This window comes from Caloenas nicobarica, chromosome 2 (assembly GCF_036013445.1).
Source record: "Caloenas nicobarica isolate bCalNic1 chromosome 2, bCalNic1.hap1, whole genome shotgun sequence".
Lineage (NCBI taxonomy): Eukaryota > Metazoa > Chordata > Aves > Columbiformes > Columbidae > Caloenas > Caloenas nicobarica.
Genome location: NC_088246.1, coordinates 78,002,928 through 78,017,301, shown reverse-complemented (window position 1 = coordinate 78,017,301; position 14,374 = coordinate 78,002,928). Strand labels below are relative to the sequence as shown.

The 14,374-nt window shown below is 43.6% G+C and overlaps 1 protein-coding gene across 1 annotated transcript in view; it reads left to right on the top strand.

The window, feature by feature from the left end:
- PHLPP1 (PH domain and leucine rich repeat protein phosphatase 1) overlaps window positions 1-13,113 on the top strand; it is a 149,529-nt gene extending 136,416 nt beyond the window's left edge. The window contains exons 13-17 of the mRNA XM_065629113.1: window positions 605-735; window positions 4,668-4,772; window positions 5,689-5,883; window positions 8,039-8,267; window positions 10,169-13,113. Of these exons, the coding sequence (XP_065485185.1) occupies window positions 605-735; window positions 4,668-4,772; window positions 5,689-5,883; window positions 8,039-8,267; window positions 10,169-11,299 (1,791 nt within the window). The 3' untranslated portion in view covers window positions 11,300-13,113. The remainder of the gene's footprint in view (window positions 1-604; window positions 736-4,667; window positions 4,773-5,688; window positions 5,884-8,038; window positions 8,268-10,168) is intronic.
- Window positions 13,114-14,374: the final 1,261 nt, after the last annotated feature.

The window sequence follows — 14,374 nt, the reverse complement described above, 5'->3', positions numbered from 1 at the left end:
ACTTCATATTTAAATGAGTCCATCTAAGATGACACAAATTAAAACCATGTTTAAAACTGCTCCAATATTTTTTTCCTTTCCCCCGCTACTCCTCCCTTCCACATGCATTCATAACCCTGCTTATTTTGATATCCCTCAGCGTATTGTGGATCCCTGAAAGTGTGGTCATATTCGTGCTGGTTTAAACTGACTTCGAAGGAGGGACTGCTGTGGCCAGTGGCTTAGTCACCCCAACTGTATCTCCATTTCTTTTGTCTATTAAAAGACTGGCAACTGTTTTCATTGGTAACACTTAAATACTTACAAGTACACTGACCATCTTTGTCTCTGTGAAGAGCAGACAAACCTTACTAGTTTTATAACAAGATGACACCTGGCAAGAGATGGAAATGGAAGGAACATATTTCTAGGTGTCCCAGACATCTGGTAAGATGGCTAAACGCCATATGAATGTCTTTTGTAAGAACCACTTAAATGAATGGTTTTAGGTCTCAGCTGCAGCTTTTATTCTTCGTGAAACATACACTAATACATTTAATCAAAACTTATATGGTCTGGATGACGACTGAATTCTCTTGCTTATTTGGCTGCTTTCCTTTTGCAGTGTGTGGACCTGAGCTGCAATGAACTGAGTGAAATCACATTGCCTGAAAACCTGCCTCCAAAACTGCAAGAGCTGGACCTGACTGGAAATCCCAGATTAGCCTTGGATCACAAAACCCTGGAGCTGCTGAAGTAAGTTACCTTACAGAGCAAGTGGGGAGTGGGCAGAACGACTCCTGTCACCAGGCTATGACAACACCACAATACATGGAAGTGTAAATCTCTTTTAAGGAGTGTGGCTCCCTGTTAGCAGTGGATCAGAAAGTGACAGATTTTATGGATAGGTGAGAAATTGATGCTTCTTTAAAGGGGATGACTTTATCCACCTCAGTGCAATTTCTTTCAGCTGTAACTCCTGAAGGGGACTGGTGGTCTGGTATAGCCACTGTTGGGCCAGTTTGATCTTCATTTTACTTCTGACATTAGATTCAAACAAAATACTTATTTTATTCCACCGTTGAGATGCCAGTCAGTGCATTTTTTTGCTCATGTTCATCTGCTTGGGTCTGTCTTTGCCATTGTGCTGCTTTTTACCTCTTACCATTTCTTGCTAGCCTTCATACCTCGTTGCTTTTGTCCTACATAATATAGATTTTTTTTTTTTTTAAATCATATTTTAACCTTTCCTGAAGACTCACATCTCCCACTCTGCTTGCAGCAAAGCTACTTCCCCTGCTTTGGGACTCTGTTTCCTTCCTGCCTACCTGTTTGTTTCCTGCCCCGGAACTTAAGTGTTGTCCGTAACCAAAATTTGCCAATTGCTTTGTGCCTCCTGCAGTGTGTTGGTTGGGAAACTGGTACTTAACCAGATCATCTGTGGACAGTGGTGCTGCCTTGAGCTTTTATGTCCTGAAGGTAACTGCACCAGCTCCAGGATTCCTCCTATGTCTATTTGATCCTTAAATATTGAATGATTCCAAGAAGGGTTGATTTACTTTTTAAGGGTTGAGCGAACTTTTAGTGTTGTTTGCTTTTAAATGGTTGAGATCATACACTGGAGTAGTAAACCTCATCTGTTGTGCAAGCAAGACAAACTTGTAGTGTGAGTTTGCTTTCAAATTCAATCAGTGGAGTTTATAAAATCTAAATGGAAATCTGAATAATGATGAGCTTTCACAGATAAAAACAAGAGTCCATTCTGTGCAGCAGACAGTGAAAAACAGGGGCGTTCCTCTATTTTAAGAGTGGCTTCATTGTATACAGGAAACCTTCCTGAAGAAGCAGTGTGTGATGTTGCTCTGGTTGATAGGAAAAAAAAAAAAAAAAAAAATATACAACAAAGCTAATTGAACGATGTCAAAACTGAAAGTGAAAGATAAGCTTTTCTTGTGTATAACCCAGAAGACAAGATGGGCAAGCCAGTCTCCTGCCACTTTGGTATTCAGGAATTATGCCCTATAGCAGTATTGTACAAATTTAAGTCCTAAGTAGTAGAAGAATAGTGTGGCCCAGTTATGATACTTTCACTGTCATACGCGTTGTCTTTAATTCCAGAAAACTTTTTTCATCTTGTTATGTGTATTTGGTTTGTTTTGGTTTTGTTTGGTTTTTTTGGTTTTTAATCAGTTATTCTTAAGACCTCAGGCCTGTTCTCTTCCCTAATATTCATTAGCCACAATTGGGTGGTCCAGGCCTCCTGAGAGGCTTCTTAGTGCCTGTACTGGTATACTACACGGACTTCTACAGGATATTGCTATAATTGACTGTGAGGGAGGAGGTGCTCCTTTCACTTGTTTTTTTTGTGGCAAGCGCAAAAATACTTGTGCACTTGGTACTTTTTATATCTTCCTTCTGCATGTGAAAGGCAGCTCTCCATCTGTGCCCTGGCAGGATTGAAGCAGGTAGTAGGTTAATATGTATTCTTAGTGCTGGTGAGAAGAAGAGTTCTGTCATGCATGCTTGCTTTTTTAATATGTATGGAGATCTTAAAGGAGGCTTGCATGCTTAGAAGGATCCCAGAATCACAGAATGTTAGGGATTGGAAGAGACCTCGAAAGATCATCTAGTCCAATCCCCCTGCCAGAGCAGGAACACCCAGACGAGGTTACACAGGAAGGCGTCCAGGCGGGTTTTGAATGTCTCCAGAGAAGGAGACTCTACAACCCACCCTGGGCAGCCTGTTCCAGTGTTCTGTTACCCTCACGGAGAAGAAGTTTCTTCTCATATTTAAGTGGAACCTCTTGTGTTCCAGTTTGAACCCATTACCCCTTGTCCTATCATTGGTTGTCACCGAGAAGAGCCTGGTTCCATCCTCATGACACTCACCCTTTACATATATATAAACATTAATGAGGTCACCCCTCAGTCTCCTCTTCTCCAAGCTAAAGAGACCCAGCTCCCTCAGCCTTTCAATGTTGGATGTTGCCAAGTGTTTTATTGGATGTAAGAGTTTTCAGTAGCAATTACAATGAAAAAGAAAAAAAAAAAAAGATGCTGCTCCTTTGATTTTTAGGAAAGAGCATTAGGGGGGAAACAAACCAGGCTGACTGGAAGCCTTAGCCCATCTTCCCTGCATAGGATGTGCTGCTGGATATCATTCCTTTCTGGGCCCATGGTCTGTTTGTAGTGGTGCCACTGAGGAAGCTGAAAGCACCGCACTGAGGTGGCTTTCTTCACTGCTGGGAAGCCCTGAGACAACGCTGGGTCCTTGACCTGCCCAGGAACCAAGGGTCAGTCAACCCAGTTAAAAAAGAAACAAACAGAAAAACCCTTTTGATCCAAGCTCCTCTGTCCTGGGAGATAAGTGCCTTGTATGAGCAGGCTGTGAAGAAAGTGTGTTTGCTCATGTGTGTAGTGGTTTGCAAGTGGAGATAGGATTAAAAGGCCTGCTACTTTAGAAGAAATCCAGGTTTCCAGTTTGATTTGGGGTCAGATAATCTTCTTTAACACTCATGGCAAAATGTTTGCCTCCTGTTTGCCACACAGAAGGCTGCAAAACCAAGGGCTTAAAACACCAGTGGTTCTAACGTTATTTATGTAATTTGTTTGCTTTTTATCTGCCCTCACTGGTGTACATCCTGACTATTAGCGTAAAAATAAATAGAACTGGATGTGACAGTACTTGGGGTTATTTGAGGAAGGCTGTGCAATGCTGAAAAGACTTTTCTGTGTGTTCAGGTCAGGTGGGGGTTTGGATAGAGAAAAATGAATGCTCAGAGTGAACAGTTAGACCTTTCTGCTTGTGTCCTTTTATGATTCATTTAGTTCATGAAAGGTTTGGGTGCCTTTGAAGTGTCTGCAGCGTGTGGGGAACTCACTTTCCTGCCTTTGGAAGAGAGCTGTGGGGAGGTCATCTCTCCCCAGCAAAGCAGGGCTCTGAAGAGTATAAACAGAGAGGGCTGGGCCCTTTTTAAGTCTTTACTATGCTGCGTGAGATATTTGAAGTTCAGACTAAAGGCTATGTTGGTAGTAAATTGGAGGGTTGAGGATCAAGGGCCTCAGTAAAAATTGGACTGTACAACTGGGAAGGCAGAAGGGCTGCGCTCATTTGCAGGACCACAGGCCGGCACTTGCAGGATGAGGATGGAATGGATTTCTGTTTGTGGGCGTTTTCATGGAAAGCTGTTAATACACGTTGCTGTTCCTGAAGACTGTTTGGGTTTTTTTTTTCATTTAGGAGGTGATGTGGGTCATACAGGAGGCTTCATTTGAGTACAATGAAAAGAGCCCAGAGGCTTGTTGTTGAAATGGGTGGGAGAGATGTATAAGATAAAAAAATCACTCTCCTGTACTGACTTTCATCAAGCTAGGGACAGATTTACCTCGTATCCCTACTGGGCCAGGTTGAAACAAATAGCTTAGGGGTGAGGGCAGGAAAAGAAAAGCTGCCTGAGCAAAACAGTGCAGCTGACACCCTCATAGAGACTCAGTTATTTACTGCTTTTTTATTCTTTGTGTACAGACACATAAAAGTTACTGTTTTGGATGTCCTCCTTTGTTTTATTCTATTAAGTGTATTACTAAGAACTGGGAGCGGGGAAAAAAAGTGGCTGTCCATACATTTTAAGCTGGATCATGTCAGGACTTCAATCCATTGCATCTTCCCCTTTCCTTTCTCCTTGCAGCAATATCCGTTGTTTCAAGATCGACCAGCCCTCAGCCAGCGATGCTTCGGGAGCACCGGCGGTGTGGAGTCACGGTTACACAGAAGCGTCAGGCGTGAAGAACAAGTACGACCTGGCGCAGTTTTTGTTATATGAGCATCCCAGCAGCAGAGCACCTCTATGCTGATACAAAGAATTCCTTTAAGTGAAAGTTTTGGGGATGTTTTGGGCCTCACAAAGGCAGAGGCCATGCCATGACTCTGTATTTGTACACTGGGCCACTGCCTGGCTCTCAACTTTGGTCTTTGTTAGGGAAGTTGCTAAGATACAAGTGTAACCAACACATTTTGTCTATGGAAGACTCCAGTATTTGCAAAAGATCTGAGTGTTTAAAAGCATTTTCCTCTTTGCAAAGCTGCTTTATCTTCAACCAAAGGATGTTTACCAAGCAAATCAGAGATACTAAAGAAAGATGCAGAATGGCCAAAACTCTGAATATTCATAGTGTGCAGAGCTGCTGTGACTAAGGCAGCACTTGACAAATAGTGTACCAAGAGTCTGCTAGTCTCTGTGTTGCTGGCAATGTGATGAATCTTTTTGTTCCTTAAATACCTTTTCAGAAATCTTCGGCTACCTAGGTTTCCGTAGCAAGTGCCAGCAAGCCTTTACTTACTGTTAACTGATTTAACACACAGCCTGGTCATCTGCATGTTAAATCACAAGGGTGGCTTTTGGAGGAGCAAATGCAGTTTAAACTGATGTTGTTTCAGAGATACTTTCCCCCCTATTTCTACAAATAAGGCACTTGTTCATGTGCTGAAAAGGAGGGAAAATCTTCCAGTATAGTTCTCTCCACATCTTAGAGCTTTTGGTGCGCCTGACTCTTCTCCATAGCTCAGAAAGTAGTCCTGAAATGCTTGTGAACAGAAAAGGTTAGAAATAGCTCTCAGGCCAGGCTGCGTCTCTCTGGTCAGAATGACAAGATGAGAAGCTAGTAGTGGGTAACAACCTTGATGTTCTCCTGCTTTGTTTTTTTCCCTAGGCTGTGTGTGGCAGCACTCTCAGCCAATAACTTCTGCGACACCCGGGAGGCACTTTATGGTGTTTTTGATGGTGACCGCAATGTGGAAGTGCCGTATCTGCTGCAGTGCACAATGAGCGACATCTTAGCAGAAGAACTGCAGAAGACAAAAAATGAGGAGGAATACATGATCAACACTTTCATCGTAATGCAGAGGTGTGTCGTGGATCTGAAGCCTTTTTTACCTTGTGTATGCTTATTGGGCAGTTGTTCACTTTCAGGTCAGACGTCTGCTCTTTTCCTGCATCAAAAAAATGTGAGAGGGAAAAAAGCCTTGGTATCTGGCTCTGATGTTTCCTTTTATTGCTTGTTTAGTGAATATTGCCCTCCTCTTTTCAAGTGTGGGGAGAAAAACCCCAACACCTCCCCACCCAAACGAAAAAAAACACCCCACCTGCAGAGTTACTAAATGCTCGTGACCAAGTGGTGGGCGGAGGTTTACTCATTTCTGGTATCTTAAGTCTTAAAATTCATAATTGGCTGTAACCAAGTCAGTGGTATGAATCTGTTGATCATTTTTTAAACTTCCTTACTAATACTGGCTGCAAAGTCTGGGCTGATCTTTTCTGTTTCTCTGTACCAATTCAGGTTACTTAAGGCTACACAAATATTTAAAATATGTAGTCTGGCTCCTTAAAAATGTCTATCTCCTGTCATCCCTTTGGCCTTTGAATATTATTTGAGCAGGACCCATCCAAAGAGATTGTGACACGATAGCTGTGAGTGTAATAGTAGCTCTGTGTAGTGGTTTGGAAACCTGCATGCGTGCTGTTCTTGACAGAAGAAGAAAACTGTGCCTGGAGAGACACGGCACAAAGGAGGAGTAGGAAGGGAACTGAGCGAAGGAGAATAAAGAGGTCAGGGAAACAAAGGAGAAAGCAAATAAGCAGCTTAGAGACTGAGGGAATGGATCAAGTTAAAAGTAGCCTTTGGAAAGGAAAAACACTCAGGTTCTGGTATTGAGAAGGATACAGAAGCAGTAGGATGGTATTGAACCTTACAAATGCAAGAGAGAAAATGCTTCCTTCCCGTAATTGCTTATAACAGTGCCTCAGGCTGGTAGCTGAGAAGGTGGCTGCCATATACTTAAAATATACAAAATAGTAAGGAATTTTCGTATTGAAAGTGCTCATTAAATGGTTTTGTTTTCTGCTAATGCAATTTCACAGGAATGCAGCATTCTTGCAAAAAGCTGCTTCTTTGGGGTTTTTTTTTTATTTTTTGGTCTCAGGTCAAAATAAGCTAACCGCTTCTTTGGAGAACCAGAAATAGTATTCATCCCAGTTGCATTTAACCATTCGTTGAGGATTATTACAGATGATATGCAACACTCCTGAAGTGTATTTTTAAAAATAAAAAAGTACATTGAAACCTGGTTACAAATTTATTTGTGCATTCTCTCCCCGGGATTTTGAATCAGAAGTTCTTGCCAGCTATACCTAGCCTTACTATAAATTTTGGTAACCTCTATAATTAGCTTTCTAATTACTGTAATTCCTAATTATTATAGGACAAGGCCCTGATAAACAAGATACTGGGAAGGAGGGATAGTTTTTTGCAGTCTAGTATTGAAATGAATGTTTTTCCATAGATTCTTTTTCTTTTCACTATGACCCCTGCTAAAACAGCAGGCTTAAATATTTCTGAGAACCTATTGAACAGGTTAGTTACTGACAGGATAAATGAAAAGCGTGCCTTCTTATAGTGGAGTTAGCAGCCACTGTGCCTTTTTGGTCATCATTTGATACTTTTAAGAACATTATTCGGAAAACATCACTAAACAGTAAACCTCTGCCTTCTGTTTTTGCACAAAAGTAGAATTTTTACAGTTAGAATTACTATTTTAATAAAAATTTCTGTAGCTTCAGAAGCCAAAGAACCAGATGGATAGTATGAACCACCTTTTTAAGCTCTAGCTCTACCTGCTTAATAGTCCTCAGTACTTTTCTAACCCTCTCTTTCCCTTGATATGACATCTAAAGCAAACTTCTTTAAGATACAGAGGAAGAGAGACAACTGTGCAACTCTTAAAAGTGCAGAGATGATTTTTTTTAATTGTCTTTCTAAAATTGAACAGATTTTACTATCTGCATGTGTGTGCATAACACACTGCCTGAGAGTCGCATGTGATTTCTCTGCAGTGCTGCCGTAGTGTCAGAGTCTTCAGTGGAGACTTTTGTTTCCGTCCCAGTGATCCAGTAGAGTCAATGCCCTGAGTGCTTGTGCTTGCAGAACGGCGGCTGTTTCTCCATAGTACCCGTAACACTTGTTTTCCAATTAAAGAACAATCGTTGTTTTGTTTAAATTCCAGGAAACTTGGAACAGCTGGACAGAAACTTGGAGGCTCTGCTGTCCTTTGCCATATAAAACATGATCCCATGGACCCTGGTGGATGCTTCACACTAACCTCAGCAAACGTGGGGAAGTGCCAAACCGTTCTCTGCCGGAATGGGAAACCTCTGCCTTTGTCCCGGTGTTACATGATGAGTTGTGAAGAAGAGCTGAAGAGGATTAAGCAGCATAAGGCCATTATTACAGAGGTTAGAGAAAAGTTAGGGACTGTTGCAACTTGCAGCTTCCTTGGAGAGTCTTTCTACAGCAGTGCATGAAATTACATGTCATTATTAGTAACCTCTAAGAGGTGGTGTTAGTGCCATGGGTTCCACAGTTGCACTTTTCATTTCAAGGTTATTCGTGTCATGCAGTCAAGTTGCTTTTCCCTTCTATTGCCAGGCTGTTTTTTTGTTAGCTTCAGAGGGTGAGCATTGTTGCATTGAAACAGAAAAGCCAAGACCCTCTTCCTTATGGAAAGAGGAATTGCTGCATTGGAGCTGTCATGAAGGGCCTCTCCAATTGAGAAAGCTGAGAGGGCAGAGCACCTGGAGCAGTGCCATCCTTCCCTTAGGAGACTCCTTGCTCTGGCAGGATGACTTTGCTGTCTGAGCTGCCACGTTCTCAGAACTGCCCTTTGAGAGGCGGCTCTTGAAGAGAACACTTGCCCCAAAAAACCTCATCCTGTGCTCAGCTGAACCATGAGAGAGGAGAAGAGTATTTGTTCCCTTACAAGCTTGATGCCACTGCGGTCAGTTTTGCTTTGCCTTGGATGACGCATGCACAGGAATAGATAAATATTGAATCCTCTTAATGGTGGAGGAAAGGGCAGAAAACTCACTGCCAGGTGCCTGCGAGCAGTGTGTGTGTAGGGGGGAAGGTGTGTGCGTGTGGAATAAGTCATGTGCCTATTGATATTGCCAGGGAAAGGTGACAACTGGGATCTCAAACGTGACAAGTTTGAAGGGAGTCACTCCAACCTAGCGTGCATCACGGAGGCACGCTTGTTCAGTTGTTTCATAGAGGAAAAGGGAAACTTCTGCACTGGATCTTAAGATGACTCACTGATTTCATGCACATTGATGGCTTATCGCTGCTGTCAGCCTTCTAATGGGGAAGTTAACAAGCCAACAAGGTTTTTCTTCTGAGTGGTTTTAGAGGGGAAGCTTTTTTCAGTCTTGTTTCACTTGTCTGTGGTTTTCTGCTTCATAATAACACCTACAGTCATCAGCTGGACCAAATGAGTGTAAATCCTCACCTTTGCTGTTCTTCTTGAACGAGCAGTTAGCAGGGTGCAGCTAGCCCCAGCAGACTGACGGACAGCCAGGCTTGCTGTTTCAAACACTTGCTCTGCTTATTCTGGCAGCTTGGAGTCTAACCAGGACAGAATCTTGGGATTTGAACCTGCAGGGGTTTACATTTTTACTGATGTTTTCCCTTCAGATATTACTCCTCCTCCCCTTGGAAATGTCATATCTAAGTGGAAACGTAGTAAGTAATTGGGGCATGGAAAACATTTCGCTACAACTCAGCTGGCTGAGAAATGCAGACTTGCTCTTTGCTGCATTTGACTTGCATGCTTCATTTAAACTCTTTTTTTCTAAATGAACTTTTGTTTCTGAAGTGATGAGCCAAAATGAAACCTATGATTGTTACAGCTGCAAGAGGAGAGTCATAACTGAATGACCTGCCCCTGTATCAGGTGGAGCTGTGTGTGGCTTTGCCCTCTATAAAGCCAGATATTGTGTGGAGGAGGGATAAGTCTGACTCACTGGTAAAACATTAGTCCAGTTGGCTCTCGCAGCTGCGGGAGCAGAATAGATGGCTTCTTGTTGCAGACTTCTGCTTTGTTGGTCTGTGCATAGGTGATGCTGATGACAAATGAATTGGGTGTAGGAGTTGTAGCGCAGGATTGGAAACCAGCCATTGCTGTGCTCTAATCCCAGCTCTCTCACCTCCTTACAAGTCACTTTGCTTTTCCATCTTCTCGTCTGTAAATGCCAGTGTTTAGGGGTACTGCAAAACCAGCCATTGCTAAAACACAAGGAGGTGTAGGTGCTGTGTATCCTTGTCTGCTTTGTTTCCAATTTTCTGTCTTTTCTAATTTCAGGATGGCAAAGTGAATGGTGTGACGGATTCGACAAGAATCTTGGGGTACACCTTCCTTCACCCAAGCGTTGTGCCGCGTCCTCACGTCCAGTCCATCACCTTAACTCCACAAGATGAATTCTTCATTCTGGGGAGCAAGGGGCTGTGGGACAGCCTCTCGATGGATGAAGCAGTGGAGGCAGTCAGAAACGTGCCTGATGCACTGGCAGCCGCCAAGAAGCTTTGCACTTTGGCACAGAGTTACGGCTGCAACGACAGTATCAGTGCTGTTGTGGTTCAGCTCAACGTGACGGAGGACAGCTTCTGCTGCTGTGAACTTAATGGGGTCCCACCCCCCAGCCCGGGCATTTTCCCCCAGTCTGTCAACGTGGTCATCAAGGACAGGCCAACAGATGCACTTGGGATGCCGTCTTCCAGCAGCGGCATGGCTTCGGAGATCAGCAGCGAGATCTCCACCTCCGAAATGAGCAGTGAGGTGGGGTCCACAGCCTCTGATGAACCTCCCCAGGTGGCCATGAACGAGAACAGCCCAGCCTACCCCGGGGAGCAGCGCTGCATGCTGCACCCCGTCTGCCTGTCCAACTCTTTCCAGCGGCAGCTCTCCAGCGCCACCTTCTCCAGCGCCTTCTCTGACAACGGCCTCGACAGCGACGATGAGGAGCCGATCGAGGGGGTGTTCACCAACGGCAGCCGTGTGGAGGTGGAGGTGGACATCCACTGCAGCCGAGCGAAGGAGAAGCAGCTTCTCCAAGCACCTGTGGAAGCCAGTGACGAAGGTATCGTCATCAGTGCCAATGAAGATGAGCCCAGCCTTTCCAGGAAAGCCGAATATTCTGCCACAGGCACGATAGGGCGCCGGCGGGGCAACGGTTCTGTGGCACCACAAGAGAGGAGCCATAACTTAATTGAAGTCGCAGCAGATGCGCCACTCCGAAAAACAGGAGGCTACTTTGCTGCTCCAGCACAGCCCGATCCCGATGACCAGTTCATCATCCCACCGGAGCTTGAAGAAGAAGTCAAGGAGATTATGAAGCAGCACCAGGAACAACAACAACAGCAGCAGCAGCAACAGCAGCAGCAGCGGCAGTACCCAATGGACCACCTGGCAGACTATTACGATACACCACTATGACCCACTCTGTTCACTGCTCAGAAATAAACTAATGAACAAGGAGACTTGAGTGTGGGACCCAGTGGGCTCGCATCACAGCAGGGGTTTTCCTTATCCTTTTCCTTTATATGCTTCCTTATCCTGCCACTACAGATAACTGCAGCTTTTCAGTTTGTTAGGTTTAATATTCATCGACTTTTCTTCTAGAGACGCTTGACTGGTAAAGTTTAAAATAGTTAACCTTCCCTTAACATATCAAGTGTAAAAACAAACAAAAAAAAATAATAAAAAGGTTTAATATATTGCTCAGAAACAGATGATGATGTAATATTTTTTAAAATGGCTTGTTTGTTTTGTTTGAAAAGCAGGGCAGTAGCCAGTGCTAAATGATTTAAGTAATATTGTAATACTGTATTTCTTTGAGAGAAAAGGCTTTTTTTGGTCTTGAAAATGATAGACATTTGTAGAATACGGAGACTAACTCCTAGGAGTTGCTTTACTCTTTCAGGTGACTTAAGTCACTGAGATCCACTAATTTTCTCTGAGAGAACAGTTGATTGGGAAATTCCTGTAAATAGCTCAGTGTTGTATAGTGATGCTTACATGTTTTGTAGCCTTAGCATTAAGGACACAACCTGAAAAACTGACCTTTTTTTCTTAAGCGACTCTGGGCCATGGTCATTGAGCATAACAGACTGAGTGGCTGTATACAAGTTAGCTAGAGCTGAGATGGCGTAGACCATTTAAAGAAACCCACTTTTTTCCTCCGGTCTCTTTCCTTACTTTTACAGACACGTTTTGTTTGTGTTCCTTACTGCTGCCACAACCAGCATGATTGTATAGAGCTCATTTGCTGTAGAACATTTACATACCGAGAGTTACATTAAAGCCGAATGCACAAATGAACATGTCATAATTTTTGTTATAATAAATATGAAATTTACACCTGACATCCACTTTTATGTCTTAATAGCTGAGCAGCAGCTTTCAAACAGTAGCTTGCTGTGTTTCCAGCAGCGGGCTGCTCAGTTCAAACCGAGAAGCGTTGGAACCTTTTCGGCTTGATCACGTTTTTACACTAACTGCAGAACTAGAATTCAAAGGCCATACAAAATGGCCTTTAAAAGATACAGAACAACTCTCTGAGGAATTGACTTGTTTCTTTTTTTTTTTTCTTTCTCGGTACTAACTCATCACTATTGATTTGCCCTTCGCCACAGTATTGGCAATGGTAGAAGACTGAAGAGGAGTGGTGCTCTGGCTCTGTCCCACTGAGACTGAGTGACTGAAGACAGAAATGATGGAAGGGATAATACAGGTTAAGAAAAGGGAGAAAGAAAACACTGGATGCAGGGAGAAGAGGGAAAATACAAAGAGAAGGTGGAGAAGTGAACTCAAAGCTACCTACATAAACTCAGATTTGCTCCAATGTGTTGAATGAACATGAGTTCAACGGCAGCTTGACTTTGGTGGCAAAAGGGCATTTTTTTGTGATACCTGTGGGAAGGAGAAACACCGTTTTTCAATATCACCTGCAAGCAACTGTTCCATTTTAATTGTCACTCTTTAAAAAGCTGAATTAGCGTGTGATCATGACAGTGTCTTGCTCCTGCTTGACATTTGGTCTGTATTTTGGGAGGGGACTGTGATTGTCCTGATCTGTCCTAGGGTGAAATAGCCAAGTTAGGACAGGATGGCTGTTAACAAGAGATTTTGAGTTTCTTTTCCGTAAGTAATAAGAAAAACAGCAGAGGAGCAAATATGAAAATACTTGGTTTGGTAAATGTTTATAGTACTGCCTACTGTAGATCTAGAAGATTGTACTTTATTGTAATTTGAGCTTCAAAATATTTCTTTCTTAAAGAAAACTCATTAAATAATGTATTTAAACAACAAGAAGTTTATGGTTTATTTCCTGGTAACTCTTAGATGTTCTTTGGTGAATAGTTTGTATATATATTTCGAATTTTTTTGAGTGATTCATTTTCCTTGGTGTCCTTGGCAAGTGTTATCTTTTTTGTTGAGATGTTGCTTGAGGCTGAAGGTCATAACTAGCAAGGACACCAGAATGGCCTAGGCAAGCAGTTGCAAGTTTAGGGTTTCCTGAGCAAGCTGGAAAATTCTCTGTACCCTTAAAAAAAAAAAAAAGGGAGGAGGGCAATTCTCTTCCATATAGCACCCATGGCTAGTGAAGCAGTCAACCTTGCTGCTGCCACCTGTGGTCTCTATTCATGATAAGGTGCCTCTGGTCTGCTGTATGTGTGGTACTCTGGAGAGGAGAGCTCAGAGTAGGGGTGCAAGGGGAACCATTTCATATGAGCTAAAGTTCAGCCCAGTGCTGAGTGCAGTTCAGCCCACTCCCTGCTGTCATAGAATCATAGAGTGTCCTGAGTTGGGAGGCACCCACAAGGATCATCGAGTCCAACTCTGTCCCTGCACAGGACAACCCCACAGTTCACACCATGTGTCTGAGGGCGTTGTCCAGTCTCTTCTTGAACACTGTCAGGCTTGGGGCTGTGACACCTCCCTGGGGAGCCTGTTCCAGTGCTCCACCACCCTCTGGGGGAAGAACCTTTTCCTCATGTCCAACCTAAACCTCCCCTGGCACATGTTCCTGCCATTCCCTGGGGTTCTGTCACTGGTCACCAGAGAGAAGAGTTTGTTGCCTGCCCTTCCTCCTCCCCTTGTGAGGAAGCTGTAGCCTCATGGGGTCTCCCCTCAGTCTTCTCCAGGCTGAACAAACCAAGTGACTAAAGTGTCCCCTTTTCTCACGTGAATAGCAGTATACGCAACGTGGGTTTCACAAAGGTTTTCCCTTTGTTTGGAGGACAAACTGCGAGATCTTCCCAGCTCCTGTGGCATTAGCAACTTGGAGGCAACAATGCAGTTTCTCTCCTCGTGCCCTTACCTTGAAGCATGGATGGTCAAAACTGACAGCCCACCCAAGCCTGCCACTTTCGGCGTGGCACCTCCATTCTGGAGTCACAGCTTCTGTAGCACCAAAGTGACAGGATTTTGGCAGAGGAGCTGCACCTTTGGATTTCAGGTCTGCCCGAAGAAGACATGCGCATTAGTAGCCTGCCTAAGCAACTCGTA